We start from the raw sequence: 20,401 nt of genomic DNA, 5'->3' as shown, positions 1-20,401 counted from the left end.
GACACACTTCGCTGTAACAATGGCATGCAGGCATCAGAACCGAGCTTATCAGCCTCTACACACATCATCACAGAGTCGAAGAGACTGACGAGATTGCTGATGGAGGAAACCAAGAAAAGAGATAGTGACCGAGCTTGGCAAAAAAAGAATGCATGCATGTTTACTTCAAGACATACGATTTTAAGACAACGCATTGACGCGCTGAGTGGTTGTTGTTTGTAGTTAGCATGTAACGTTACATTACGTCTTACAAATTGTTACAGAAACCTGGGATTTGTATTTACGACAGTTGCACCAAATGGCACAAAATACAAATTTCTACATAATGTTGCTTTAAAGGTTTGATCCTATTGATATAGGTCTATTATTTCCATTTCATCATGTCTGCCAATGGAAATGAGTACAACACTTCATCATTTACTGCTCTTCACTAATGCCTCCATAATTGTGGACGTAGCCAGGAGCCAGGTGACCCCAGAGTGACTCTTGAATTAACACATTATTGACTGACAGTGCTGAGAACAGGCTCTGGGGACCGGCCTACACACATGTTCTGCAGAAAAGCTCCACTCACATTTCAACTTGCATTCAAACACACAGGTCTTCTTTCGCACAGATCACTGTATCCCAGTTTCAATTATTTTTGTCCACTCTAACACATTAGGGGAAAATAGAGACCATCTTCTGATAAGATCACATCAGTTGACCTGTTTCACCAAACTGACTTCTGTCATGTCATTTTGCCATACACACTTATCCAAATAGATCTCTTTATTAAGACTCATGCAAAATTTATGTATTATTTATGGAAAATCTGAAAAAGGTGAGACATAGAAATAAATAGACTAAGTATAACCACAACCTCAAGATGACAACCCTGAAAATCAAGTGCTAAATCCAAACTGTGACGAGCTGTGGCAGACAGCCGAACCTATTTCTGAGGAGAAGATCTGAGACGCTGCCTGAGAAAGTCATCAGCGCCTGCTGGATGAAGGAGCTCCCTGTGGAGAAAGATAAAACCAGCTGCCTGTCGTTTTCCATCCTGCATCCTGTGAATTGACCCCTGTCAATTTCGCGCCCACTTCCATGTTTCCGTGTGCTGGACAAAGCTCATGTTGTGACCAGAGTTTTACTTGTCTTGGTAATCTGGCCATTTGAGGATGTAAACACAAAATGTTATGACTGTAAAAGTGTACTACTGCCCAGCAGTGCCAGTCTCTGAGATGAAACTTACTTGAAGTTGTCATCCTCTACAAACTTCTGGAGTTCCTCTATGTAGCGAACTGACAACAGATACTTCTGGATATGTGGAAGGGTCACCAAGTAATCTAGAAAGAAACAGGAAATGGGTCAATCAGTTGAAACCAAAGCTGCAAGCAGCAATGAGCGGGTTTCTGAGAAAATGTTGAAATTCTGTCCACTAGGTTTTCAGGTACACATTTGTGTTATCTGTGGCACCCCCTATGGGTCGAGCTCAAAAATGTTTTAGTTGACCTTTTCCAAAACACGGCCTGAAGATTTCTGAGTTTTATGATGATTGGACTAATGTTATTGAATTATCCCCAAGTCATTCTTAGCCCTGCCCTTGCAAGGATATTATGATTGATAGAAACGTTTTTCAACCAATATTGCTTGTTTGTAATGAAATGTGTATCTTAGTCCCTGGATGCTGTATACCCAATTTGGTGTTGATTGAATCAAATTTGAGGAAGACGTCAATTTATTGTTTTTCAGTACATGCTAATTAGCACAAAATCCATCGTGGCAGAGCTATATTACGGTGGCCCAGAGGGATCGCACCAAATACCACAGACACAACATGAATGCTGGATATTGTTTATGTGTTAATGTAGACTTGTTTCTTACCGTAGTTACACGACATCTGCAGATCAGAGATGACCCTCAGAAGGTTGTTCATCTGATTGGTCCGCTGCTCTGTCTCTATGATACTGTCTGATGCAGGATAGGCTGAGTCGATGTAGATCATGTCCAACAGGTAGATCCCTAGAGAAGACAGCACGAGACAGTAAGCCACTTAGTGCAACCTGGCACTGACACGAGCTTTGCTTTGACAAGTGCTGTTCTGATAGCAAGAGTAGTGGTTCAAATTCATTCCAAAGAATAGATGCACTTTGTGGCTTTACAAGTTTTTTTTGGCCTTCATGGAAGCTTTAATGACTGAGGACATTTATGACCAAGGACCACTCCTTTGTAAACACGTTTTTATGTTTTTAATGTTTGTTTTTACTCTTAAACAAATTTCATGGTCTTGTACATCTATTTTCTGTGACTGAAAATACATCTGTCCACTCCAGCAGACATTATGCCCCAAGGGGTATGTTCTTCCTATTTGGCCAATACTTTTAAAAAAAAATCTGAAGTCTATTTTTGCCGGATGCCGGAGCACATCACATCAGTTCAGCCAAACTCAGCACAGACCAGACAGGACGTCAGACACCGAAACACAATCAAAACATCTGGTTAATTTTCAGAATAAAACACTCCCTGTTGACACCAGCACAAAAATCTCAAAAAAGAGACAAGTCCACCCTTCTTCTAATCCTTCAGTTGGGAACACTAATCTTTTGTCTGTTTGTTGTTGTGTTTATAACACTTACATGTATAACAGCGTGATTTTGTAATCACTGCGGGACCTTCTGGGTCAAAACGCAGCCGGTGGGTTGGTGGATTAAGGAGCATGGCGCAAAGCCGTAGTAGAGCCGTTCCGCAACGCACATGCAACTAGTGGAATTCCCAGGTAAGAGGTGGGAGGAATGTATATTATTTTTAATTTTACTGGACCTCTCTCTCAAGTTTTTATTTCTATGGCTTTGGATACTAACTTGATATTTTCGTGTTGGGTTACGCCGAGGAATGTCTCTCAGGAGCCACATTATTGTTAATATAGGGAATTTTAAGAAAGTGGTAACTTTTTATCAAGTGGGAGGGTTGCATGTTTGACGTCTGGCATCTATTACCAAGGACAGGAGGGAAAAAAACACAGAGCACAAATGTGTCAAAAATAACCTGGAAAACATCTGCTGAGTCACCAACTTTCCAACAATTTGTCTTAATTACTCTGCACTAACTGCTACTAAACACCAGACTGGAAACTCACGCTGAGCCTCAACACTGTATGCTAGATTTGAAATGTTGTACTTTTTAAAAAAAAATACTCCATCGTAACTAAATGATCACTGTTAGTCACTTCACCTGTTAGCCCTTCAAATATCCTGACTCTTCACTGCACGCAGAATACATTATATTCACACAGCGGGCAGACAGATACACTATACACATGTTGCACACCATTTTCCACATCATTTTTTACAATCTCCAACATATTACCACTTCAACCAGGATTATCCTGTTGTTTAAAAAAACAAGTCAGTACTGATCTGCTGAGACAGGCCAGCCTCAAACGAAATGCCAACAAAACCAATATGTATCATTTGAATCAAATAACTGATGATGTTGGGGATAATATCTCAACATTAACTTTCCAAACTAAATAAATATTCAGTGTTTCTCAAGAACTGTACTCTGACTAATGTTGGACACCATCTTTTCCACTGAAAACCACACAAATTAAATTCTACTAGGGTTGGCTGCATAGAGCGGGGTGGCCCACCATAGTGAATAGCAGGAGACAGGACTATTAATTCATTTAGACAATAAAGGGCCTCTTGTTAACTTGTGGTCTAAGATGGTTACTGTAACACATGTGCTTTAAATGTGATCAGAAACCTGTGTTTTGCACGTCACCCCTGTCTCTCTGCCCTCACATTCCCTGAATGATTCTCTACTGCACACCACAAAATAAGAGCAAAGGCTAATGTTTAAAACAAACCCATTACAAACTAGAATGGCACTCAGTAGAGCGCATACCTCCACCAGTCCCAGTCAGTCCAGTCGCCTTTTGTACTCACTCATAAATCGAGTTGAGTTTGATGAGAAAGCTTCCTACATCTGCACAGATTTTTTTAATTTGCAGGTACATGCATAGCTATAAGTGTGTTTGTGTATAAGTTTGAATGTGTAAGATCATATATCTGACACAGTGTTGTATCTTTTATCTTGCAAACGAATCAATTCTATAAATACTTCAAATAAAATAAAGGATCTTCTGACACATCAGCAGCCCTGCCTGCCTGCCTGCCTGCCTGCCTGCCTGCCCCTGGTGAGCTGGTTCATTTCCACTCTCCTCAACTTTCAGCAGCGTTTTATGAAAGTATAATTAGTGAGCACCCGATGAAGGTTTTGCCCACATCTTATATCGATACCAGCAATGTTGGCGGCTATGATTAAAGTGACAGATCTTCTCTCTGATGTTGATGACAGCAATTTGTGGTCACACAAAGAAGCGTCTTTTTTTTTTTTAATCCTGAACAATAAACAGTAAAACCAATACAGATGAATAACTGACAATTTTGGTTTCCCATTTACTTTAAATACGATTTATGATAAATGGTGAAGTTATATAACATTGGTTGAGCGCTGTTCGTGGTGGCTGGGAAAGTCCACCATCGAACAAGCTGACACGCACAAACAGATGGAAGAAAAATGCACACACAGATTTGGCAACACTACACAGTACATACACTGCACTTACAAATGCACTGCAAATACAGAAAAACACAGGTCAACTGAACTCAAGTTATCTTTACTCTACTATCCTTATCACTTTATTGTTAACAATCAAAAAGTTTAAATTAAACTAGACTTTTCCACTTAAAGAAATATGAAAGTGATTTATGTGTATTGATTGCATTTTTATTTTTACGTTGGAGCTGTGTACCTTAAAGACCTAAATAGCAGCAGTTTATATAAAGACCTTATCCTTGGAGAACTTTAGTCATCATCGATTTTAGAACTACATCATAAACTGAGCTGAAAGAGCTGGTAACGAAAAAACAAGTCGTGATTGTTGTGTGGGCAAATTGGTCATGACTGACTTCAGGTGAGATTAACCACCCTTTACTAAAGTATAAATCATTTTTTACATAAAATGATATACTGGCTATGGCCGCGTTTCCCAGATTCGATCGTTCTTAAGGACTTAAGAAGGCTCTTAAGAAGGGTTCGGCTAAGAAGGAGCGCTAAGATGCAGGTGTTTCCCAGATGCGTTCTTAACTGCCTTCTTAGGAGAACCTTAAGATCAAGCCAAAGAAGCTTCTGAAGAAGCTCTTAGTGGGAGCTGTCCACCGCGCTGCTGCTGTGCTGAATCAATCGATGCCAGGCAGATCGATCACCCACCTCTTTATCAGCGCATAAGTGCGCGTGTGTGTGCGCGCGCTGTCAGACCGGGCTGTCCAGGCAAAGAGATCCAACGGCCGTTGGATCTCCGCACGGGGCAGCCGGTACTTTGCCTGGACAGCCCGGTCTGACAGCACGTCCAGTGGGGAGAAGTGCTGACGCACGTATGCATTTATGTAAACCGTCTGGCTTCGCGCACGGCGACGCTGTTGGTTCGCAGGGAGAATGTGCTGTATTGCAGCCATGGTTTCTCACACGCGCGGACTTTGGCAACGCAGAGTAGCAGATGAAGCCTCTCTGGATGAGGTTCAGCTGAGTTTAATACACCCGTTCCCTTGATATCTGTGAAATGCCACAGGGTTGTTGTTTTTTTTATGTGTAGTACTATAAACTCATATATGCAGATGTTGCGGAAAAGTTAAACGTGTAATTCAATAAAAAGGTTTTTTTTCATCTACCATTTTCTTATTTTTTTTTTCTTGCGCCAGTGGTCCGCAGCTATGAGCGCATTTCAACACTGAGCATTGTTTTATTATTTCGCAAAGTGGAGGATATAAATTTCCCTGACGCGCTTGATCACTGAGCATTTGGTCGCTAAGAAGGCTGTTAAGAGTGGGTCAGCTCGATCTTACATTTCCTTCTTAGCGAAAGATCTTCTTAAGCTAAGAGCGACTCTGGGAAACGCATCCTTCTTTCACAGCATTCTTAAGAGCGCTCCTAAGAAGATCTTAGCACTTAAGAGCTTCTTAACGAATCTGGGAAACGCGGCCTATATCAGTAAAGATTTCAGAGATCAAAGAACATAATAATAATAATAACTTTTTTACATTATCATATATACATATATATTATTATATTAAAAAGTTACATATTTATATGTAGAAGATGACATCACTGAAGAGGAATTAGAAGTAGACAAACAGATTAAGAACAGCGTAAAGAACAAAAGGATAGTCAGACTTAAAGGAATTTTAAAAGACGACTTCAAGTAAAAGCAAGTCTATTAAAGTGGAAATTAAGAAGTGATTTAAAGGAAGTTACTGAATCTGCAAGCCTTATGTCCTCATATAGGTTGTTCCAAAGTCCCGGGGCCCTGATGGCAAAAGCACAGTCACCTTTAGAGTTGAGCCTCGACTTTGGAATGGCTAGAAAGGCCCCACCTGAGGGGCCAGGCCCAGACAAGCTTTTAAAGTGAACGGAAATTTTATGATCAACTTAAAATTGAACAGGGAGTGGACGGAGAGAAGCTAGTATAGTGATGTGAGGGTGTCTGTTAAAACCAGTAAGAAGCTGAGCTGCTGCATTCTGCCGAAGGCGAGACAGGGATATTCTGTGTATCCCAGATAAGAGGGGGTTACAGTAGAGTCGAGAGAAGACGAGTGCATGAATGAATTTTTCCTGGTCAAAAAAAAACAGTACTGGTGTGATTCTGGAGGTGCTTCTTATTTGGATGAAGCAGGACTGGACAACTTTTTTGATGTGTGGTTTTTAAAGGTTAGGTCTGAATCAAATAGTTCTTACAAATTTCTGGCAGCGGGCTTTACATTTCCAGACAGCGGGCCAAGGTACTTTCAGTGAGACTGATGTTTGCGTTTGGGTAGTTGAAAAGCAGGATTTCTGAGTTATGTCACTGTGGTCAGTTAATGAAGACAGAAAAGGACACACAAAAACATGAATAAGGTGATGATAGGTTTCCAGGACAGGAGTCCATCTCACCATCGTTCCACTATGCTAACATGTGAGCGCTCTGGTATTAGTGAGGTAACAGGCAACCAACAGTACTGTATCTCATAACCACTGACTGTTCCGCTCGATCAGGCTTTAAGGACTACACTGAAAACCCTGAACTAATGACTCACAGCTGCAACTGAGGGCACAACTGTGCTTAGTTAGCAGGCTGATTAGAGGACATGAATAGATTTCCACCCATGTTTGCTTTTCTTTTCTTTTTCCTTAAGGCCGTAAATGTAAATCTCTCCTGATTTATGTTACAATGAAAACTGACACTGTTCTTGCCATCATGAACAGGTTTGTCCAATCCCCTTTCTGTGAAACAGGCGTCACGCTCCAGCTCTTTCTTTACCTTTCTTTCTTTGAGTTAAAAACTCACTGCTCAGTTTTTCTCGACTAGTGTAACATTTTGGTGTTACAACTTCTTATGGAAAGTGGGGACTTGTTTTAAATCATGAAAAAACAAACAAGAGTGGCTCCATACAGCTTGTCCAGCATAATCCAAGTCTCCAGAAACCCTGAGAACCCAAACTGATTTTACCTTAGCAGAAGATTTCAGATTTAAAAAAGGTGTAATTAATGTCTGGGCATCTGGAGACTGGGATTATGCCGGAAGTGTGGAGCCATTCTCCCTTCGCTTTTTGGGGGGGTTTTTTCGTTTGTTTTTCTGTAGTTTTTTCCATTTTAAAACAAGTCCCCAGCAAATTCAGTTGTTTAGGAGGATGATGCTCCTCTGTTTTGTTGTGAAGTTCCAGAAATGTTTTGTGGTCTACAAAACTTCACCGACTTTCCAGCAGCATGGAGGGAGGAGATGAACTGTTCCTTTAAATCATATTACAGACACATCATTATTGACTGATATGCTGTTGATTGTCAAATCAGTAGATTTCTGAAGTCTATTACTCGTGTCTATTGTCTATTACATGTGTGCAGCCTAATCAATATTGAGCTGATGTGGAGGCTCTACAGCACAAGGAACAAGCTATAATACTTGTTATACTGCAGCACCCACCAAGACATGAAGCTAAAGCCTGGTACAGTGGTACACAAGCGGGCACTAAATGCTGGCCTCCACATGCTTATGGACACCGAGGAAAGCAGACCTAAATGGCTCCTTAAAACATTAAGCAAGGATTTTACTGTCCACAAGGCTGCTGTAACCTCAAGTTTAATGAACATTGAACATTTAGGACGTAAGAGATGTTGGAATCTGGGCTTGAGATCACAGAGCTTTCCTGGTAAAATCCCCATTACCTCAGTTCTTCCTTTAGACTGCTGCATTTCTCATATGGTGGTTACCATGCAGACAAATATCCACTGCTGCATCGTTTTAATTCTAGTGCAGGACTGCAACATACATCTTGAACTTCGAACATTCTGGTCCATGCATATACCAACTGCATGTTGATCATTGTTAGCTGTTGTTGGCTGGCTAGCTAACTCCTCATTGAACCACAATGTAAAAAACAGAAGATACAAGGTGTAAATATGACTGTTTAAAGGTGCCATATCGAAGAAAATGATACGTCAATGTCTTTTTTGACTATAAAGCCCTCAGCCACAACCTCAGCAAGACCATGGTAGAAAAATGTGTGTTTCTTGAACATTAAAGCATGTAAACATTTTCTAGTAAACACTCGGAATAAAAATATGATCCTGAAAATGAGCATAAAATGGAGCCTTTGAGCATCTTGAAGTGGGTTTTATGTTAAATTAAATTGGTTGCACTGGCATAAAGAAATTCCTGATTTAACTTATAGCTTACTGTTATTTTTCACATTTTTTTCCACACTGATTGTCCACCCCCACATTAGCCACCTCATTGCAATACAAAACCACTCCATGTATCTTCCTCTGCTGTTGTAGAACATTTTGCCATTCACTATATGTTTTCCTCAAACTTTTCTTTTTGACAGGATGCAAGAAAAAGGAAGTCTACTGCTCCAGTCAGAGAAAGTTCTTTTGCCATTTTTTCTGAAGCAGCAAAATATAATGACTCTGTACTTTAACATCTATGCTTTGTCTCTTAAGCTTAAAATGACAGTTAACTGGAACAGACAGGGTGCAAAAGGCCATTTGCACATGCAGTGATATCCAGACCTGAGATCAGCCGTTTTTTTGTTTTCTGGATAAATCAGTAGTGTGGCTGAGATAGGATGTGGAAAATGAGGGCAGACGTAGCATTTTATAGGGCTATGGAAAAGACCAGAGGGCACAGGTGGACATCCTGGGAATGTTCATAAAAGTTAGAGGCGTCCAATAAACTGAGGAGCTCACCCATACTGCACCTGTGCAGACTGTTCCATTCTGACATACAGGGTGCAACAGATGTATTCATTAATGCCATGACTTCATTTCACTGGAAGAGACTTCCTGTCAGGTTTATTACATATAGATCAGTGGCATTTCCACTGACATGAAAAAACAATATATTGGGAACAACTGAATAATTTGATGTTTTTGTACATGGGAGAAAGATCTTCATTGGCTGATTCTTTTTCTGCCTAAACAAACTAAATAATCAAACTCTCTTTGTTTTCATGACTGAATAAACTGAATAAACAAACTGACCTTAAAGGACAACACAGTTTATACTGTTTGACTTTGTTTATATGTGGCGGACCCTGCCACCTTTCTAGCTTCAAACAGTGTTCTGGGACCTTATTTTCACCTGAGAGCAGCTTGTTTATTCACTAATGGAAGAAATACATATTTCTGAGTTTGTATCATTACCTCATTAATTTTGTAAATATTTAAATTCTGAGTTTGGATATATTCACCAAAACTACATAGTACCCCTTTACCCCTGATTGTATTTTTAACACCTCTTCACAAACTATGCAAAACGCATTGTTATTTTCAGACTAAGTTTGGCTACTCAGACATGGCAACATTTGGCATGTCACCGGGTCCCAAATGTGTTCTCAACTGCCTCTTAGGAGTACGCTGCCTATATAGACCCAGTTACAGCAAACCAACATCTTAAGACTCATTCATGCTCAACGTCAGATATGCATAATAATAGACGGAGCCTTCTGTCCATACACTGTGTTTATTTTGACCATATTTCTGCATGTTTTCTGACAGCTAACGTATACGGACCAAGTTGAGTGTAGCCAATAAACATGTCAAGACAAGACGAAGAAGTTTTAGAAATGGCGGAAGATTTTGAGGAGAGGTTATGTGAGTTGGTGAGAAGACTAACAGTTACTACAGAACAGCTGGGAGGAGACAAAGGGAATTAAATGTTAGTTGGATGGTGGCGAAGGAAAAGTGGCATCAGAGATGACTCTGAACAGCGCCCTCTACGGGTTCAAATATACAAATATTAAAATTTGGGTGAATCTGAAAGTCATGTTTGCACAGTAACCATGGCAACAGTCACTGAATTACTTACTGATGTAAAAAGTCTGATGATCATGTGGTAAGAGCTGCAGTTTTAAGAAGCGCCTTCTTTATTTGATTTCTAAGCAGATTTATGGACGTTCATCCTCAAAAATCATCGGAGAACCAAGTGCTGTTGATTCCAGCAGTGTGTTACATCACTCACATCAGTGCCAGCTGATGTCAGGTCTGGAGTCAGTACAGCTGATGTCAGCTGAACTGTGATAGATTAGGCAGACATCATCTTCTATTGTACATTTTTTGCAAAACTCAGTTTCTAATAATGTGAAAATGATGAAATTGATTCTAAGTGCTGTATCATAGGCAACTGGATGTGTTTCAGTTTCTTGAAGACGTTTCAACAGCATAAACTATGCAGCCAGGACCGCACAGATTTGTACATTGGGGAGACAACACAACCTCTCCATAAACGAATGGCACAACACAGGAGGGCCAACTCCTCAGGTCAAGACTCTGCTGTCCACTTACATCTGAAGGAGAAAAATCATTCCTTTAAGGACAACAATGTAAACATCTTGTCCAGAGAAGACAGATGGTTTGAAAGAGGAGTAAAAGAATCCATCTGTGTCAAACTGGAATAACCGTCTTTGAACAGAGCAGGTGGCCTAAGACATTACTTATCACCCACCTACAATGCAGTACTGAGTTCTCTCCCCAGACAGCCTTACAACCACTCACACCTGGGCTCACCTAGCCTTAGCAACCCATATGAAGGCCGGTTGAGTCAACGACCTACAAGTGGCCCTAACACTCTGAAACTCAGAGCTCACACTGTCCTTAACGACTCTGTAAGGACACTCCCACACAGAGTTTAAAAGCCTGCAACTCCTCTCCAGCTAGTTAGAACTGAAGAAGCCTCTTGGATGAGAGGTGAAACATCTTCAAGGAACTGAAACACATCAAGTTGCCTACGATACAGCATTAAGAATTACCATGACCTGGATGACTGAGATGCTTCATCAAGATGAAACGGATTACATTTTGTCAGTGGAGAGCAGACATCCTGGAACTGTAGTCTGAAGACACTGTGAGAAAAAGAGGATGAGCAGTTCACCAATGACAGCAATGATGGATGAAAGAGCATCTTTCTTCCTCAACCGTGATGAGGGAATAATACTGGAGGAATATATGTTCCTCTGAGGACAGCTCAGACTGTAAAACAGCATGAATGTCTCAGTGATAGTCCATTACTGTCTGCCAACACAATAATATTATCTTGCAATTCCAACATTGTGCAAGACAACAATAAAGGCTATTTTTTTCTTTTTAGGAATGACCAGGTTTATCCTGCTGTCAATACAATTCACCAATATGAAAGGTCTTTTGCAAGAAGAAGAGCTTAACCCTGACCTGGTGCAAACACGTGGAGGAAAAATAAAGTGAGGCAACACCACATTTGACCAAAACTACACCAAAACCATACTCATCACACTGCTACCTTCAGTTTCTGTTCTCCTACACCACCAACCTTAAATGATCACACACACACACACACACACACACACACACACACACACAGACCACACCACTGCCAATGCAGTTCTGAATTAATTTCTTTCACAGCCTGGATGCTCTGTTTTCATTGTGCGATGATGGAGACCGAAGCATAACTGTGTGTTTTAACAAGACAGATGTGGTGATCTGACAAACGCCAGAATGATGCCTTTCAAAAACAGATTTTAACTTGACCAAAGAGACCAAAAATAAAGTCCTTTTCCACAAGCTGCACTAATAAATGTCCAGCACTTTTAACAAAATGGACTGAAGCACATTATGCGTGTGTGTGTGTGTGTGTGTGTGTGTGCGTGTGTGTGTGTCTGCTTGTCTGTGTGCATGTGTGTGTGTGTTTGTGTAAACACATGCATTTACAATATTGTGGATCCTAAAAAAACTAGACAAAATGATGGCTGCATGCTCACACTGAGATCTAACAGAACACATTACATCACTGTTTTTGAAATGATGCAACATGTTGGGAAATATCACTGTTTTATTTCCTGTGATCACTATAACATCTTGTACACTGAATATTGTAACTTTTCATTCATAAAAGAAGAAACAGATAAAGGCAAAAAGATATTCGCTAATAACCTTTCAACTACAGCCGGGTAAAAAGCCATCACCATCAAGTAAGAGAGGAACACAAAGTGAAAAAGTTCAGGAACTTTTTGCTTGCAATGTGTGGCCATGCCTTGGTGCATAAAAGTAAATGTGGTTAATAACAATAGAGATTTAAAAAAAACAGCTGTTGTAGATATATTGTGTTGACAGGAGACAGTTGTCACTTGAAGAAACAGCAGCATTGATAATCTGTTCAAACAATTAAAACAATGTGTGTTGACACTTTCCTCACAAGCAGCAGCTTGAGGTTGTGTGAATAACAACTGTTGTCCCAAACTTTCCCAAGCTTCAATCAAGTAGTTCTTATAGCATAAAGGATAAGTCTGGTGCTATTTAAGATATCTCTGATTGTTAACAAATCCCTTAAACATACAATATGTAACTTCTGCCACTAGGGGGCTCTGTATAAAAAAACAAAACAAAAGATGTTCGCGGAGTGTTGAGGGCCAGGCGGAGCAGGGGCTACAGAGCCGGCTAGAGAGTCTGGATTAGAGCCAGAACAAACACCTGAAGTCACATCAGATTTGGCTCTGATTTGGACCCGGTACCAACGGGAGGAGAGCTCAGAAATTACTTTCTAACTTTTGGGATTAAAAAGTGGATCTGACTCCATTGTCAGGTGTTTATGTTCTGTAATGTTGACTGCTGACAGGAGCTGGAGGGGAAATGTACTTTACTTCATGAACAATATTACAGATAGGAGAGGGGAAAAGAAGAAAGAGAAGCAGAGTCTCTGCTCAATAAGTTACAGAATACACAAGAGTTGTCCTGAGTATAAACACACAGACACATACACCCAGTGTGTGCCGTTGCTCGCTAACCTTAGCTTACAGCTAGCGCACAGTAAACTGGCTCTCTGGGGCAGATAAACACTGCATTAGTAACACAAAGGAAAAGTTCCTGCCATCAAACTCGCTTCACTGTTGATGAATACACCATTAAACAACCACCACTGCTGATGAAATTCTATCTGACATGAATCAGACACAGCAGTGACCTGATGAAACGCACCATTACCTCCAGTAAACATAGATTTCTCTGGTTTGAACATTGTTGGAAACATTTGGGATATTGTAAGTACACAACCCAACAACATATTTAACCAAGATCAGTTGTTTTCAGACATTTTAATGCAGAATTCTTATATATTATACTTTTAATGCTACTGTATCTGACTTGTCTAAGCTGCCTCAGCTCTAAGTCCTACTGCAGACATAAATTGCTAAAAATGACACACCACTATATTGCGTTTTCAATAAGGCTCATTAATTTTCCAAAACCGTTGGTCACTCTAGTTTTTGAATTTAAAAAAAAATCTCAAACAGGAGGAAATCTACCATTAGTTGGGGTAGTTAGTTATTTTCAGGAGCAGTTTAATCCAGGACTGGGTCTATTGTGAGTATTTGTGGCAGCAGGTCAGTGTATGTGGGAGTCAAAGTGAACTACACATGAGCGTGTTCATGGTAACGAAGGAACATGTCAGCCAGTGTAACAGTGTGGCTCATCGATGTGTTTTTCAGACTTTGATACACACACACTTGTTAGTAGACACATCCATTGTTGCTTTGGGTCTGCACATGAAATGTATTAACAATAAGAAGAATATATATAAGCAAATAGAAAAATACCATCAGCTTTAAGAGAACAACATCTACATGGTGAGACTTCATGAAAATGTGAAATAAGTTTAGAAGGAGTAGTATACAAGTATTAAATATGAGTGAAGAGGCTTGATGAGCAAGCAGGAAAATGAATTACCGTAATTTCCGGACTATAAGCCGCTACTTTTTTCACACACTTTGAACCCTGCAATGGTGCGGCTAATCTATAGATTTTTACTAGCTAATGGCCTCCAGGAGCCGCTCTAGCAGGAAGCGCAAGAGCGAGACAGACAGGTGGAAGAGATAATGCGCTGAGGAAGACGCTAGTTAGACTCTAGCGACAACGAAAGAGAGACTGAGAAAGTGTGTGACAAAGTCATTCTGAGGCTGTTCAACTCCGACACTGAAGAAGACGACTTCAGTGGTTTTGGTGCGCAGGAGGAAGATGAAGATAGCGATCAATGACTTTTCTGGTAGACTGTTTTTTTAACCAGTCGTGTTACTGCCGTTTTACTGCCGTGTTACTGTCGTGTCACAGGCACTGTTCGGAAAAAAGCATTTATTTAATTAAACATTTAAAAAATCTTTCTGTGTACCATCTTTCTGTGTAAATATCTCATGTTACAACGTGGACACCTGCAGCTTATAGACAAGTGCGGCCTATATATGTACAATTTTGTTTTTCTTTTTAAATTAAGTTGGTGCGGCTTATATTCAGGTGCGCTCAATAGTCAAGAAATTACGGTAAGTAATTTAAACGTCATTGTAGCTTTTGTTTTTACAGACAAAGGAAAGTGAGAGTTTGTGATGACTATCCTTTGGATTGTGTGTGTTCATGGGGTTTGTAGCTGTATGAGAAATATAAAAAATAGAAAATCAGCAGACTTTTCCTTTAATCGCAGAGATGGCAGATAGATCATTCTAGGAGGCAGAGACAAATGACCCATTTTACAAGGTAAAGGGCTGTATTTATATAGCACTTTTACTTCATTGTTTAGGTCAGAGGTCTTTTTGGTTCACAGCCACACAGCCACTCTGAAAGACACCTAGTCAATCTTGTTGCTATGGATACAAACCCAATGACTATCACATTCTTTTGTGCTTAATTACAAATGTGCTAACTCACATTTTCCACATTAAGCTCATGTTTCATTGAAAATGTACTTATTTCTTTAACCTTAAAGTTAGCAAAGTGTGCTAAGTATTACATTCTGATCTATTACAGGTACAAAATTAGTGAAAAAGATACATGTACCCTGTATACATGTGCACACACACACACACACGCACACGCGCACACGCGCACGCACACGCACACGCACACGCACACGCACACGCACACGCACACGCACACACACACACACACACACACACACACACACACACACACACACACAGTAGTGCAGTGAGAAACATGTTCAGCAGCACAAAGGAGACACGCCCCACAGGGGGTCAGGCATTAGAGAGGTCAGAGGTCATGGAGCAGGGGTCAAGGTAGCTTGGCCTGCTGCACCCGTGCTTGGAGGATGATACATTGGCACCTCGGACACAAACACACAGCAGTTGACGTGTCACTGCTCTGCTCCTCAGCCCTGCTTCTCCCTCACAGACTGAACAACCAGCAAAACTCAGTCAGTTATTTCAGACTCAGTTTGCTGCAGTGACTCTGTGGTACATCATCTCTTGCCATGCTGCTCAGTGTGTGGTCCAGCAGCCTGTTCCCAGAGGCCAAACAATGCTGTAACTGCTGAACTGGAAAGGGCCAAAGCCTTTTCAACTTAAGCACTGGGGACAGGGTCCACACTATAGAGCTGAAGCACAGTCGGTCAGTCTGAGCAGTGGTCATCAGTGTCTGTCTTGGCTTTGTCTCTACTTTAGTTGGACATGTGAAGCCATTACATGTTTTCTCTTCAGGGTCAAACTTTACTGCTGCAGGGCTGATTTATCTGTCCAGCTCTGACCAGGGTGGAGGCCAAAACACAGATATACAGAGTAACTGTCATTTCGAAAAGTTCAACATGTCAGGGCTTTCATTTGTGTTTAGTTGTTGTGGTAGTTCCTGATATACCTGATTTTCTCAATGTGGACTTTTAATAAAATTCATGTTTCAAAGCTAAAATCTGTAACTAATGTTAATGAAAATACCAGATGTTTTGTTCTATGTACCATTAGCAAAGGCGTGAGCATTGAATATGTAGCAAACACTACAATATCTAATTGATCAGTCATTGACAGAAAAAAAATATCTGCTATTATTTTAATAATCTACAGTATTTTATAACATAATTAATTTATCAAATGCAAACTCCAAACATTCTCTGGTTCAAACTTCCTCAATATCAGGATTTGTGGCTTTTATTTGTTTTCTACCATTTGAATTTTGGGTTTTGGACTGTTAGTCGAAGGGGAATAAATTAAAGGGCTCTGGGAAATTGCGATGGACATTTTAGCCCAACAGAGAATGCAAAAACTGAGGCAAACATATGTCTATCCTGAGGCTCTATTAAACTCTATAAACATACCAAGTAGAGAAACTGGCAGGAAATGACAAAGAAGCAGAGTTCCTTGTGAGTTCTGAAATCAGTCAGAGTCTGAGCTGTGAGCACACACACAAATGCTAACTACACAGATTAATTCTGTGCAGTGTGGAAGGATAATTTAGCTCTGTACAATTTACTACATTGATTTTTACCAGATGCGACAGTGTCAGCTGCTAATGTTTTCACCTTGTGAGCCTGTGTGTGTGTGTGTGTGAGCCTGTGTGTGTGTGTGTGTGTGTGTGTGTGTGTGTGTGCGTGCGTGCGTGCGTGCGTGCGTGCGTGCGCGCGTGCGCGCGTGTGCGTGTGTGCGCACTCAATAATATGGTAATCACCACTGAGTGTTGATGGACATCGCGGCTTCAAGTTTAATTTGAATGCACCTTAACACATCTTTGGTTGGACTGTCAGGCTATCTGGTGCTACCAGCTTGATACCTTATTGGCATTCAATACCCAAAGACAAAATTATCAAGGATATTAGCAGTTTGAGAACATTTTCATTTCGCCAGCTAGACAGCTGTTTACACACAACGTCTTGAGATGATGTGAGGAAAAATCGCGCCAAGAACATGTGGAAAGTTATGATTTCATCTTTAAACATTTTGAGAACAGAAGTTGAAATGAAGCAGGGAAAAAGCAGGGGAGGCTTCATCATTAATGATTACACACCAAGTTTACAAGATGTGTGCAGACTGCCTCATTGCCAAAGTATTAAACTGTAAAGGCTCTATGATGACGGTTAGGAGAAGATGGAAACCAGTTGTGGAAATATTAGGTAGCACCTTAGGCGATGTTTGGCAGTATTACAAAGCTCAGCATTTCAGCTGAGTCTGTGATGATGAAAGAAACAAGAGAACAAGTCTAAAGCCTCACTGGCCTGTAATCAAAATGTTCATTACACCTCATAATATCAAGGGCTGAATGGAATACAAAACTGTGGAAATGTTGCTTCTTTTATCTTTAGTTTTTGAGATTGTTGCTGACAGTGCAAAAAAAGTCTGTCCAAGACATCAAGAACACCAGGGGAAATCCAATAAAAAATGAGTTCACATATAGAAGACAGTGGATTTCTGAAACTGCAGGAACTATAAATCTTTCCTAACTCCACTGTGGGTTGCATTTTCTCCACACTACACCCAAATCCCGATGAGATATACTGGCTGTCCGTGATATCAGCTGTGCTGGCAGCTCCATCCTAAATATTACATCTGTATAACACAACACAAAATGTTTAGCAAATATTTGCCGATGATGTCATGATAGACACATGAGTGTGTGGTGTAATGTGTTTCAGCTGTGCTCCGTCTGCAGCTCCTGCCTGCTTCCCTGCTTCTCTGACGCACAGCAAGGTCCAGTAACAAGGCGTCCACCACCTCTTTACACCATTCACACACAATGGGCCAACATACACTGCTGAGGTGCTCAGCTGTCAATAGTTGTTTCACAATGGATAAAGCTCCAAGCAACATATTCAAACAAGTATTTATTCACGTGACAATGTTGGAAATGTGTTAGTGGATTGAGCTGCTGCTGCACAACAATCACTGTATGTCGTCTTAATACGTCTTGCTTATCTGCTACTCAGATAGGGTTAATCTTACATATACTATATAGCTGATATGTGGATACATGCTTCATTGTATGCTGCTTCCTGTGCTTTTGAAGCTTTTTCTGAAAAACATGATTCAATTGAAGACACTTTGGTATGTACTGTATCTCCTCCACAGTTTTGCTGCTACTAAGACAACTGGCATATCAGATTGCTTGAAATTCTATAAAGTAGGGTCACTTGACTTTTCGAAGTGGTTCCTCTTGCAGTCATTGAGTTTTAAATTAGAGTTGCAGGATATTTATCAGGCTGATCAATTATTGACCTATTAGGAAATGTATAGAACCGGCTATCTATTGGTAGTATAGCAATTCTAGCTGATAAATAGAGACAATAATACAAAGTCAAAATGCTTTCATTTACCTAAGCACAGCATCTACAAACTCTGATGGTGTCTGTTTGCACCTTTACAGGTGGTTTGTGATCGATGAATGAACAGAGGGAGAAGAAGAACAGGCACAGCACACAATTCACATTTCACAAGAGTTCAGAGAGGAGGAAAAGGGACTGCCAGTTTTAACACAACATATTTTTTTTTTTAGAGCTAAGGAATATTAAATCTTCCATCTCTGCTCACTACATTTGAGCCTTTCTTGCCCTCAGGTGTGCATAAATTACAGGTTAGGGACTTTTTAAAATACAAAAATATAAAACTATCAGTTATCTTATCAGCCAAGGAAAGCAGGTAATTACCAGTTGAAAAAAAATCCATATTGTGCATCCCATATTTGAGTACAGTCCCATATACATCAGTTGTATTTACAGTTCAGCCACGCATGCAGTACAAAAAACGTTTCAAAATACAATACTTGTATTGCACCCTGATCCATTGGTCATGATACCACTCTGATAACATTTACAGGTTATTGTGAGTAATAATGAGTAATGCAATGCTTTAAAGTCTATAGAGGCACATTCAGTCCCATTGTATTTAGAACTCATCAGCTGTATCCACAGAGTTAAATATTAGTAAATGTGAATGAGTGTGTTCTGGACACAGATGAACTCTGAAGTTGACTGCACTGATGAAATATTTATCTTTCTCACTTTACTTTGACTTACTTGAGTACTGTTTATATGTCTGTGTGTTTACTGTTTTGTTTGTTGTTCCTTTTCATTTATGCATTTATTACTTACTTGTTTACCTATTTAACTTACCCTATTTTACTCATTCTTCTGCTTACTTGTTGTATTTCCTGTCCCATATACCTGCTTAATTTAACAGCTTGTCATTTACTGTACTGAATTACGTACTTAGTAAATTATAGACCTACAGACTACGTACACTTATTTTTGATATACACATGTCAACATCTTTGTAATCTGCTCTGTGGTATAGGATCACTTGTCAATCAGTGTGTCCAGTACTCAAGTACTAGATAATCTCCTAAAGGTGTTAGTAAAAATGTTTAGTCCAGCTCTCTCTGGGCTGCAGCAGGAAAGACCATTCACAGTTTGCTGCCGTTTCCTGACTACCTGCTTTCAAGCAGTTGCAGCTCCACTGCAGGTCATTATGAGGCCCATCAGAGCAGACTGTGTGCACGGAGAGAGAAGACAGAGACTGGCGAGCAGTCACAGGCTGGAGCATGTCCTCTATTATGAAGTACAGAAAGGAAAAGACACGGGATCGCATGACGTGCAAAAGCCATTACAAGAAGCCCAAAGAATTCCTCCTGATAGAACACACACACAGGAAGAGTCTGAAGAAAGAAAGGAAGAGTCATGGCTCTGGTTTGACGCTCTGCTGCATCTGAATGTGCTCCAAGGCATGTTTCAACTTTGCATGATGGCATTATAATGAGTGACATAATACTTCCTTAAGGGATTTGAATTGGCGATTGTTGTTGTTGCACTGTAGAGCCTCTTAGTTTCTTTGTCGTTTTTGTCAACTATGATGTTGACCTTTGAATTGTAATGCGAAATCCATCAATGATACTCTCCAGTAAAAACACTCAAGCCAGATCATGCACCGAATGCGTCTACAATTTTCCAGCCCCATCACTCCACCATATTTCAAAAAGACCTGCAGCTTTCTGATGAGAATACAGCTCATTTGAGGCAACAAGAGTGATGTTAACCCACCTGAAAAAGTCCCTGTAAAACCTTTGGGAACTAAAATAAAAACACAAATCAACATGA

General features: G+C 40.3%; 1 protein-coding gene across 1 annotated transcript in view; it reads right to left on the bottom strand.

Annotated features, from left to right (window-relative positions):
• LOC311275224 (ras-specific guanine nucleotide-releasing factor RalGPS1) overlaps positions 1-20,401 on the bottom strand; it is a gene marked incomplete at its 5' end in the record, with an annotated part of 108,821 nt that overhangs the window by 30,247 nt on the left and 58,173 nt on the right. The window contains 2 exon segments of the mRNA XM_084383571.1: positions 1,235-1,328; positions 1,867-2,004. Coding sequence (XP_084239697.1) covers positions 1,235-1,328; positions 1,867-2,004 — 232 coding nt within the window.

This window comes from Pagrus pagrus (assembly GCF_965226575.1).
Source record: "Pagrus pagrus genome assembly, chromosome: 19".
Taxonomy (NCBI): domain Eukaryota; kingdom Metazoa; phylum Chordata; class Actinopteri; order Spariformes; family Sparidae; genus Pagrus; species Pagrus pagrus.
Note: the sequence above shows the minus strand (reverse complement) of the source record. Positions and strands in the feature narration are given on the sequence as shown.